The sequence below is a fragment of the Dipodomys spectabilis genome, unplaced genomic scaffold, assembly GCF_019054845.1.
Source record: "Dipodomys spectabilis isolate Male_0828 unplaced genomic scaffold, ASM1905484v1 ptg000235l, whole genome shotgun sequence".
Lineage (NCBI taxonomy): Eukaryota > Metazoa > Chordata > Mammalia > Rodentia > Heteromyidae > Dipodomys > Dipodomys spectabilis.
The window spans coordinates 2,686,532-2,698,835 of NW_024870912.1; the positions used below are offsets into that span (position 1 = coordinate 2,686,532).

Below are 12,304 nucleotides of genomic sequence, written 5' to 3' on the forward strand. Positions count from 1 at the left end.
TTAATTGATTTAAATTTAAACAGTCACTTATAAGCTTATACTTATGTACTGAACAGTCCAATTCTAGAATCTTTGCAATTATGATATACTTGTAGGTAAGCACATTTGAGTTCTCGACTGTTTGAACTTCAATTTAGTTAAAAACCTATGGCTTTCTGAATGGTGCAATTTTTCTACAGCTATCATTGAGCAAAGATGGCTCCCACAGTTGAGGCCAAGACATAACTGCTGGTATCCTGGTCAAAATGTCTATCAAAGAAAAGGTTTGTCCTGATTGTTGAAAAATCCCAGGCTCATTTCTTTAGTTGTCTATAGAATCATCTTGTGAGGTCTTCAATACTTTCCTTCTGTGCTTCCTTTCCCACATGGATGTCTATCTACTTCAGATCAAGTAGATGAAACAATGATATAGAATGAGTTTGTAGGCTTTTCCTGAATCTTTAGTTTTCAAGCAATGCATATCTACTTTTTCCTGGTTTCCTGAGACTTTGTATTTGTAGTAACATGAAAAATAGTGAGGTAAGGAATCTTCTTTGTAAACTTCTCTCTTCTTTTATTTGACATTCCCTGACAAAGCGGGCATTTGTTCAGTGGAGCTTTTAAGTATAGAAAGAAATGAAGTCATTGACTTCTTTGAAACACATAGGTGTAATTGACAACTTCCAACTCCAAGAATGGTGGAGATAACATTTAGCTAAGTTCGTGTGTAGGGAAGGGAATGGTCCTGGGACCTTCCTCTGTCTTCTTTTCCTGCTCTTTTTCAGATCTTTCTGCTATATCCTCCATTCTAGAGGGGGAATTGGGAATGGGGTCTAAGGCAGTGAATGATGAAAGACAAAAGAAGAACCATGTATTTCAGGGAGTAAAGAGGTCTTAGGTACAGGGAAGGGGCAGTCAGAGAGATCAGTCAGGACAAGCCTGGTATTGTGTATGCAGCTTTAAAAAATTCAGATTGTTCCTTGTCAGCTATATAAACCTAGCCTTTGAAAAAGATGCTACATATTTCCTATATAGTAGAAGGGATATATTGAAAGAGAAAGATATCAACAGCACCCTGCAAAAAAAAAAAAAAGGTCAGCAGATCAGATAAAGAAACTGAGTAGAATGTTAGAAAAAGTGATTCAGGCATTGTATAAAACGTGTGGGAGAACAAAGGTCTATTTACCTTGAAATAATGAAGAAAAAAGACTCTCTTAAATTTAGGAATGAATAGTTAAATCTGCAAATAACTATGTGGGAAGTCTCATGTCACCTTCTACAGATCTTTCAGTTGTTGATTTCATTCTCTTCCTTATATAATACTTGATATTTTAGTACTTTATAAATGTGAATATCTTGAGGGAAGCAGCGTTGGGCTATTTTAAGGTTCAGTACCTCGTGGAGAACCTTGTCATATCTTCTAAGCGGGAAAGTAGTATGTTATGTAGCACAGGAATGAACCAGTTTCATTAGAGTCATGCAATATATTTTGGCGGGGAGAATTGTTTTGGGGGGGGGGGGGCTAAGGATTGAGCCTTGAGTCTCACACATGCTTATCATAGTGCACTCTTCCCTGAACTACATCTGCAGCATACCTCCTTGTCCATTTTGTTTTATCTTTTTGTGGGTATGTTTGCCAGTACTGGGGCTTGAACTCAGGGCTTGGGCACTATTCCTTAGCATATTTGCTCCAAACTAGTACTCTACTATTTGAGCCACAGCTTCACTTCTGGCTTTTAGTGGTTGATTGGAGATAGATTTTCTTACCCTGACAGGATTCAAATCTTGATCCTCAGATCTTAGCCTCCTGAGTATCTAGGATTACAGGCATTTTAGCCGCTAGTGCCCAGCTCTTTTTTTGTTGTTGTTCTCTTTAAATACTTGTATAAAGAGATTTCAACTCAACATGTCAATTATGCGAACAATGAATCCTGACTCCGTGTCCATTTTAATACCGAGTTTGAGTCCAAGTTCGTAACCACCTGTAGAGCTGTTTCAGGAGAAGAATTTATCTTCAGAAGTAAATGCATGCCCCAATCTGTCCCACTTGGTATGGGGTTTGAGTCACCTTAGAGCTAGTGCCCCAGTCCCTTTGTGCATGAGGGACTGAGGATGGATGTGGGTTTGTTGTTGGCTCCTTTCAATTAGATTCATGGTATCAGACAGCTCACCGTGGGAGACGTTCTTCTATGATACTTTAGTGGTTTCCTCCTCTTTCCTTTTTACTTCCTGCTACACAGAGAATGTTTTCTATTACAAAAATAACCTTTGTACCGTTGATGAAGATGGCAATGACATTTGTTCTCTGGGGTTTATTTCCTATATGTGACATGAGGCAGTGTGTCTGCACTTATAACTTTGCACTTACTTAGGCTAGCTCTCTGTTCCTTTCAGGATTTGATGAATGGTTTGGTGGTGGCCTGTTTGTGTTCTGGCTGCTTCTGTGGCCTGAGGGTATCTGAGGATGGAAGAAGGGTGGTTGATCAGTGGGAGCTGTGAGTGGTCCCATTGTGCTCATCTCTTCTGCTTATTGTTACTTCATTTCATTCATTCTATTTCTCCTAAGGGGGGCAACTACATCTGCTCAGAGGTCTTTGCATTTTCCATGAAGTTGGTAGCAGGTGGCTCCAGGTTCTGTATTCTTCCCTGCATGAGGCGTCTAGCCAGTTACTTGACCCCCATGCTATTTAGTCTTCTCAGCTTTCTCCATTCCCCTGATAGCAGCCAGAGGATGGAGCAAGTCAGAATAGGTACTTATGTCTAAATAATGGGTTTATTTCTTTTCCTTGACACAAGGTTTTACTGTGTCATAGACCAGGCCGGCTTTGAACACACAATCCTCCCACATCACCTCCTGAATACTGGGATTACAGGCATGACCACCAGGCTCTAGTAAATTAAAGGTTTCTATGAGCCTTTTACCCTGCCTAATTCTACCCACCATTTTGATTTCGTACTCTTTACCCCAGGGTTATGAGGATGAATGAGGACACAATACTCAGAACTGGGCATGTGAGACTGAGAGCAGGTAGTCACACATACTCTCTGCCTAGGGAAGAAGACACTGCCTACCTCACCTGCACACCCAGAGTTGAACAACCAGAGTTGTAAGGTATCAAGCAGACAGGGGCCTGGTTCACACAGGAGGGTGTGATTGGCTTGAATAAAGAACTCTATAGGCAGTAGGAACAGAATCCTACTGCTCAGGGGTAAGAATTGGGTCTTGCCCCTGGATAAGGAGGTTGGCTCCCACCTGACCTGTGGTAGCAAAGTGAAGAAGGGAGCTCCCAAGTTTATCAGATATCAAGGCAGTAAATAATAACATTGTGTCTCCTAAACCCATCATAACTAAATTGAAATTATTACGTTAAAAATATGTTGTAGAGCCCGGCTCTGGTGGCTCATACCGTAATCCTAGCTATTCAGAAGGCTGAGATCTGAAGATTGCAGTTTGAAGCCAGCCCAAGTATGAAAGTCCATGAGACTCTTACCTCCAATAAACTACTCAGAAAGAGCTGGAAGTGGTGTTGTGGCTCAAGTGGTAGAGTGCTAACCTTGAGCAAAAGTCACTCAGGGATAGTGTCCAAGCCCAGAGTTCAAGCCTTGAGACCAGAAAAAAAAAAGCAAAAAAACCCCAAAGCATTGTAGTTTCTAACCTATTAAACACCACAGTTTGCAGTTGCTAAACTGCGAACTGCAAACTGTGGATTGGCCATTCTTTCACCCAGAGACCCTGTGGCTGCCTGAGCTGCAGTTTTGTGACAAAAAGCTCCGGAAAAGATCCAAATTCCAAACTCCACACCTGGTTGCTGCTGAACACACCTTACTTTCATACCAAGAGATCCTAAGATGCTTTTATTGCAAGTCCATGAAGTTCTTCCTCACAGGCTAGTATAATCAAATGGTACAACAATAAATACTCATCTTACATAATCACATAAAGTTTATATTTGAGCAAACTGTACCGTTCGCCTTTGAGCCTGTCTGCAGATACAAAGTCTTGATACTAAATTTTTATACTCAAAAAAACGTAAATCATAAATTAGTGAGTTTGAAACTACTAGGTGCAAGAGCTACTTCCTTCGGAAGTTTGTAGATACTGCTTTGCTTTTTTCTGACACTAGAGTTGAACTCAGATGCTCTACCACTGAACCATGCTCCAGAGCTCTTTTACACTGGTTTGTTTGAAATAGGGTCTTGCTTTTTGTTCAGACTTGCTACTAAATGATTTTCCACTTCCTGTCAGCGCTGGGAAGACAAGTGCATACCACAGCATGCAGCTCACTCTTCCTTTGAGATAGAATCTAATGAATTTTCCACCTAGACTGTCCTGAAACCTTTGTCCGCAGTCTTAGTCTCCTCAGTGGCTGAGACTACTGGTATGAGCCACCATAGCCTAGCTCATTTGCTTTATTATTAAGAACTGTTTTTCATTGTTTGGATTATTTTCATATTTCTTACATAGTTTCTTATATTTGTCAGGTTCTTCTTTTCTCTGTTTGTCTTATCTAGTCTGTATCATTTAGTAGACCTTCAATTCTAATTTTTATCATTAGTGATTATAATTTAGCCCTTAACTGATTTTTAAATTCAGCCAATCATACTTTTCCTTTTTACTGATTTCTCTTCCCTTGGCTATATTTTCTCATATATAGTTACAGTAATCTCTTAGTCTCTCTGAAATTCCTAAATTATTATGTTTTCTTTTTTTCCTATCTTTCTTCTCAATTGTGTTTTTACTTGAATGCATAGCACTGCATTTCTTTTTAAAAATTTTGTTCAACAGTTGAATTATACTTACTAATTAACAAGTGAATGGCTTAAAATTTGTTGCTGCCGGGCTAGGAAGGTGGCTCAGTGGTAGAGTGCTTGCCTTGCATGCATGAGGCCCTGGGTTCAATTCCTCTGCACCATATATGCAGAAAAAGCCGTAAGTGGCACTGTGGCTCAAGTGATAGAGCGCTAGTCTTGATCTGAAGAGCTGAAGGACAGTGCCCAGGCCCACAGTTCAGGCACCATGACCAACACACAGACACACACACAGACAGACAGACAGACACAGACACTCACACACATACACACTGTTGTGTGTGTGCTGCTGTGTTTTCTCTGCCATCATTTCTCCCAAAGAAAATGAAAGGGCTGACTAGGTCCTGTGTAAGTCACCTATTTACACAGTATGAGTGTCAGTTTATAGCACACATTCATGAGAGCACACACTTACTCCACTTTGCATTGATGTAAAGGAAGTTCACAGACTGGTAATTGTATAAAGAAGAGAGGTTTATTTCTTATACTTCTGGAGTCTAGGGTGTCCAAAATTGAGGGACTAGACCCACATCTGGTAGGAGCTTGTGTTACATCACCCCATGATAGAAGATAGTAGGAGGGAAGGAAAGAGAGAGAGAAAAAAAGAGAGAGAGGAGGGCGGGAGAAAGAGGGGAAAACAAATTCTTCATTTCATTACAAATTCATTCACAAAATAACCCAGTTCCAAGATCGCAGCATTAATCTGGTTCGTAAGTGAAGATCCTCACATCCTTGTGACCTCTTAAAAGCTTCACCTCTTAACACTGCTGCTGAATATGCTATGCTGTCTGAGATACTCATTGACCACAGCTCAGGCACACATCTCTAGTTCCAAAAGGAAGGACCTCATTTGTTTATATACCACACATGGCTGATGTTTTGTGGAAGTCCAGAGTGACCTGATGTTGAGGTCTGTTCTGGTCCCCAGCCTAGACTGCTGTCCTGGAAATCTGCCCAAAGAAGGTAGCCAACCCAACTGAATGCCTCTCTTGGGTCCACATGTATCTACTCCCTGTTGTTCAGTATTATAGTAGCCAGCAGCTGGTCTGTCTGGGCCCACAGTTGAGAAAACACTTCTACAATAAATTATCCTGACAGTTGCCCTTTGTGTTTTGCACTCTGAGCTTATTGATTGTTTTTTATGGTTCGTTTCTTTCCTTGACATCAATGTTTTCATATGTTATTCTTAAGCCAAGAATGTCTCTAGTTACCAAACATATTTCTAGTAGGTTCTAACAATCTCTGATCTGTTGATAGACCATTGTGTTGGTTCTGGTGCTGTTCTGAGTCTATTCTTACAAGCAACAACAACAAAACTTGCTTTCTTGATACTGAGTTATCCTCCTGGCCTGCCCAGAATTTGTTTGTGCTGCCTCTGGAGCATCTGTTTCACTTCAAAACAGATATGTGTTTTCTTATTAATATAACATATACACTTTGGGGAAGATATATAGACTATATATAGACAATAGAGGGAAGCAAGAAGAAATATAATAGTTTTTAAGGTTCTACCTAGCAGCATATGACTTTAGTAATGCCCAATATGCTTAATTTTTCAGAATCTGCTTGAACCATGGCATATAATATTTGCACATTATTTGGGGGATACCTTTATGATGAAAACGGCTCATTTTAGAGCTTATGCACATGGCCTGAGGTACAGTTCATCCTTGTCAGAACTTACTCTCCAAACACAGTTTCTGCATATGAATAAGAGAGCTTTGCATATATTCTGTGAATGGGAATGAAATGTTCTATTCCACACCGTATGAAGTCATTAATACAATGTATTTTCAGTTTCCTAATCGCAAAGAAAACTGGCTGTTCTTGTTATGGACTCAGAAACTATTGAAATACATTCATAAAGTCTGTTTTGCAAAAGCATGATTTTGGGGGCAAGCTGTATCATTAGAAATTTGTCAATTTAGTTTTCATAAAATAGGAAGCTCAAGGATGGAAAGGCAAGGCTGATTGACAGCTCTGGTTTGGATCAACCCATTTTCTCATTTTTCCTTTCTGTTCCCTTTGCATAGGGGTAAGTATTCAATATTACTGGGTGTCTAACACCACAGGCACTAGGCCCTGGCGTCCATGGGTCCTGGAAGAAGCATTGATGTGCTGGTTCCATCTATTTTGGCCAAAAACTCTGAAGCTTCCTGGGCTCGTTACCAAGTAGAATTCCACTTTGATCTCATTAGATGCAGCTCTCACAGGATAACACTTGATCTTTTTAGTAAGACATATAGCATCTTGGAGCGAAAACTATGACATTTGTGTGTCAAAGAAGCAAAGAAAAGGAGGTTTTGGCAGTTAGCTAGATATGTCTGCTTCTGAGACCAGTTCATTTACAGAGCATGACATTTGTGAGCATCATGATTATGGATATACTGCTAAGTATTGCTATCAATATATGTGAACATTAGCTGCATGAATCTCCTCACAGCTATATGTACACACACACACACACACACACACACACACACACACACACACACACACACACACACACACACACACACACACACACACACACACACACACACACACCCCTTAGTAGTGCATAAAGGAATATACAGTCACATTTGCAATTCTAGACTTGCATAAAAAGATACGTCACTAATGGTCTTTTTTTTAAGGCCTAACTCAATGATCTGAGACTTTCCTTTTTGCAAGATTGAATGTTATATTTTCATTTTTTCCTGATTCAAAGTAAAAACAATCTCTTAGGAGGCTCTCATTTCTTTCATTAGCCAGATGACTCTTGTGACAACCATGCCACTCCGTTGGAAGGCACTGAGGAAGAAAAAGAGCTACCAGAAGTTCCCAAAACAAGAGGTTCTTCGGTAAGTTCTGGGAGGAGAATGAACCGGAGGTGGGAATGCAAGAAAAAACCATTTCTTCCAGACAGTTATGTATCACAATCGAGGTGTTGGACAACCACAGCTGTGAACGTATCTAACTTGAATCAATTTGTAAGAAAAAAATTCAGCAGTTAATGAGCACAAGTTTAATGGGAAAACCCCAACATGACCATATATTCTAGAGAATCAGTATATACCTAGTATCTCAATGATTATATTTCTCTTTTGAAAGATCACATACTCTTTTACATTTTTTTCAATTAACAAATTCTCTTAGGAGAGAAAATGATGGAAGGAGGTCTGAATAAAAAAGGAAATAGCAGATCCTAATAGGTTCTTCTTTCTTGCTGTGGTCCTGGGAAGATCCTTCTACTTTGAAGGGGGCAGCTATAGCTTGCTCTCAGGTGCAGTTATACATACTCCCAGCCATTCTGTTACATCATTTCCAGAAAGATCATGAATGCAATATGTTCTGTATTTTGTTCTCAATACTGTTTTGATGGAGCTAGAGTTTGGAGCAGAATCTGCATTATTTCCAGAACCTCTTTCTGACCACTATTCGTGGGATTGCTGTGGCAATAATTTTATTTTTTAGTTAGGCTTGGCAAACTGGCTTCATTCCTATTTCATTTTGGATTATACTCCTGTTTACAAACGTAGTGCAAAAACTTTGTCATGTTAAAATACACACACACACACACACACACACACACACACACACACACACGCTGGAGTCTGCTGCTGCTGATTCTGTCCATTAGTTCTTTGAATTTACCACTCAGATATTTTTGTTGCCATTGTTTTGTGGTGGTATTAGGGTTTGAACTCAGGACCTTATGCTTGCTAGGCAGGTCCTCTAGTATGTCTACCATTCTGTCATCTCTTTTTGCTTTTTTAATTTTGGGGGTTAGGTCCTTAAATTTATTTCCTATGTCAGACTAGAACACCGTCTTTGTATTAATTGTTTTCGTGTATCTGAGATAACAGGTGTGCATCATGACACCCTGCTTATTGTTTGAGATGGGTTGTAACTGTTTACCTGGGCTGCTTGAACTGGTATCCCCTCAATTGCTGTCCACTGTGAGCAACTAAGATGACAGGTGTGAGCACACCTGACCGGAATTGTATGTTTTATAAACAAATACCCCTCCCTGTTTTCTCCCTTTCTCTTCAATCATATCCTAAGTTGTCCAGTGTCAAGATTGTTACATCTTTTCTTTTAAAATGGGAAAAGAGGGGCTGGGAAGGTGGCTCAGTGGTAGAGCGCTTGCTTTGCATGCATGAGGCCCTGGGTTCAATTCCTCAGCACCACATAAACAAAAGAAAAAAGCCGGAAGTGGCATTGTGGCTCAAGTGGTAGAGCACTAGCCTTGAGCTGAAGAGCTGAGGGACAGTGCCCAGGCCACGTTCAGGCCCCACGACCGGACCCCAAATAAAATGGGAAAAGACTTGGATACTACTCTAAAAAAGACCCATGGATGGCAAATAATCTCATGAAAAAATTCTCATATACTAATTACTGAATTGCAAATAAATCCATGTTGGGATCTTTCCAAAACTCTGTGGAATGACTAAAATGACCAAAACTGACCATATTAAGCAGTGCCAAGGATATGGAGAAAATTGAACTTTTGTACATTGGGAATATAAAATGACCCATCCATTTTAGTAGAGAATTTGACAGCTGCTTAAACTATGAAGGATACACTTCCCATGAAATCTAAGCCATTCTACTAAAAAAAAAAAAAAAAAGGTACATATCCATACAAAGGCTGTTTGCAAATGTTAATAGTAGCTTTGCTTGTAAAACTCCCAAACTGAAAACAATCTTAATGTCCATCTGTAAGTAAATGCATCAGCATGTAGTTCTATGTCCACATCTTGGAGTTCTATTTCACTATAAAAAGTTGACACATACAATACAGGTAGATCTCAATTATGCCAGGTGAAAGAAGCCAGACCAAAAATATTCATATAAAATTACAGAACACGTGAACTAACTTAGAGTGATGGATAGGTCAGTGATTACCAGACATCTGGGTAGCCAAAAATAGGAAGGGCAGAGGAATTCAAAAGGACAGGAGGGAAGATGTGGGTCACACCTACTCATTTTATCCACTGCTCATTATCTCAACTATGGTAATGATTCCATAGGCTTATATTTTTGTCACAACTCATCAAAATTAATTGAATTAGGTACTTTATATTCTTTAAATATTGTAGTTAAAATATGCAGGGAAATGGAGGTCAGATTAAACATTGTAGTTTAATTATACATACAATTGTATGTCAACTCTATTTTAGTAAACTGGTTAAAATGAAGTCTGTATTAATACCCTAGATGCTTATTTTGCAGTCAGTTACAGTGAGTAGATAACTGTTCATTTATTATGTGTGGCGGTGGATCTTTGAAACTTAAGTCATAAATGCCATTACAGGTGGCATGTATTCCAATATATTTACCATCCAATCTGTAATCATTGGAAACCTGGTGAACAAATCACTTCTAATGTAGATAAAAGAAGACATGTTCCTTATGTTAAGTCGACACACATAAAATATTCAATGGAGATGCTAGTTTATTGAAAAGGCAAAGTAATCAATCTACTTTAGTTTCCAGTGTCTTACATGGAAATCAAATACTTACACTTTCTATTGATTCATAATTCACTGCAGAATACAATCACACCATATGCTGAAAATCATCAGTCACATCTGTGTTTGCCTCCTATAAAAAAAAAAATCTAAGGAACCTTTCTTAAACAAGTAGGAGTTTGTTTTAATCACAAAATAAGGAAGTGACGATAGACAAACCAAAGCTGGTTTGCAAAACAGTGTAATGGCAACTTCAAAATGGACTTCTATTTTTTTCCCTTCTTTCGTGATTAACATTAGTATGTGGATTTAATCCTTCTCCCAGTCCTAATACACCAATTAGGAAATTTTGTGTACCATGCTGATATACCTGATCAATACAGGGGCTACCTGACTACCTGTTTTTAATTTAAAATCTTCATGTTCCCAGAAAGCCTACACAGCAGAACTTCTCCCACTTTTCAGTGTAGCACACTTAGTAGGACAAGATGGGGCATTTTTTTTTATTTTAGTTGCCTGACTCTCTTTCCTCTAAAAATAATCTAGAAATAATCTTTTGCTTACTCTCTGAGCAACCTTTTGCATTTTATGAAGTTTAAATCCTTTGCAACTTAGAACTTTTTTTTCTTCAGTTTGCAGACCTTTTCTTCTGTTGTGTTAACAATGAATTTTCTTCACATTTCTTGCATCCCAAACTACTTCAGCACATATTAGATGGTCATTGCTTCACTGGAATCAAATTTCAATATTTCCAAAATTTTCTCTCAGGTTTACTGTTTTCTCTGTGTTCAGAATCTCTCGACTTCATGTTCTAATTTAGAAGGATTTCTTTTCTTTCTCATTATTGCCTTTCTTTTTATAAATGTCAGCCAACACATTCTTACTTCCTAAGAACAGCTTTCTCTTCCTACTTATATCTGTTATTTTCAATCTCTTAAGATTTTTCTGATGGCAAGAGTGCAGTGTTGGGTCTCTCTCTCTCTCCCTCTCGCTTTTTCTCCCTCTCTCTCTTTCTCTGTCTCTGTCTCTCTCTGTTTCTGTCTCTGTCTCTCTCTATTTCTGTCTCTGTCTCTGTCTCTCTCTGTCTCTGTCTCTGTCTCTCTCTTTCTCTGTCTCTGTCTCTCTCTGTTTCTGTCTCTGTCTCTCTCTATTTCTGTCTCTGTCTCTGTCTCTCTCTTTCTCTGTCTCTGTCTCTCTCTGTTTCTGTCTCTGTCTCTCTCTGTCTCTGTCTCTCTCTGTGTCTCTGTCTCTCTCTCTCTCTCTGTCTTAAGTCTTGAACTCAGATGCTGGGCGTTGTCCCTTAGCTTTTTCACTCAAGGCTGGCATTCCACTACTTGAGCCACAGCTCCACTTCTGGCTTTTTGGTGATTAACCAGAGACAGGATTGCTTTTGTTATGTCATTTTTTTCTATTAAAAACAAATAACCAGAAAGAATCTCAGGGACTGTCTTGCCTAAGCTGACTTCAAACTGCAGTTCTCAGATCTCAGCCTCATGAATAACTAGGATTGCAGGTGTGAGCCACTGGCATCCAGCTAAGAACAAAGTTATTCTTAAGAGAAATTGTTTTTCAAGTTTTATAAAAATTTAGGCATAATTTACAAGTAAATTATGTATACATTTTAGCTTTGCTATTCAATTAGTTGGGGTTTTTGTTTGTTTTTTTTTTTGTCATGGGACTTGCACTGTGGGCTTGGGCACTGCCCTTCAGCTCTTCAGCTCAAGGCCAGTGCTCTACCACTTGAGCCACAGCATCACTTTCAGTTTTCTGGTGGTTTATTGGAGATTAGAGTCTCGCAGACTTTCCTGTCCAGGCTGGCTTTGAACTGTGATCCTCAGATCTCAGCCACCTGAGTAGCTAATGGGCCACCTGAGTAGCTAACGGGCCACTGTTAGTTTTAACAAATGTGTTCACCTAAATAATTATCAAAATGCACAGTGATGCCATTATCCCAGAAAATCTCCCTCAGGCCTTTTTCAGTAGATGATTATCCCCTCCCTTTGATATAAGAGCCATGCTGGATTTCTAACCATGGATTTCTAGCCATGGATTTCTAACCT

General features: G+C 39.2%; 1 protein-coding gene across 1 annotated transcript in view; it reads left to right on the top strand.

Moving 5' to 3' along the window:
• Positions 1-12,304, top strand: part of Arhgap28 (Rho GTPase activating protein 28) — a 166,156-nt gene that overhangs the window by 108,947 nt on the left and 44,905 nt on the right. Inside the window, exon 4 of the mRNA XM_042699188.1 lies at positions 7,539-7,631. Within this exon, the coding sequence (XP_042555122.1) occupies positions 7,539-7,631 (93 nt within the window). The remainder of the gene's footprint in view (positions 1-7,538; positions 7,632-12,304) is intronic.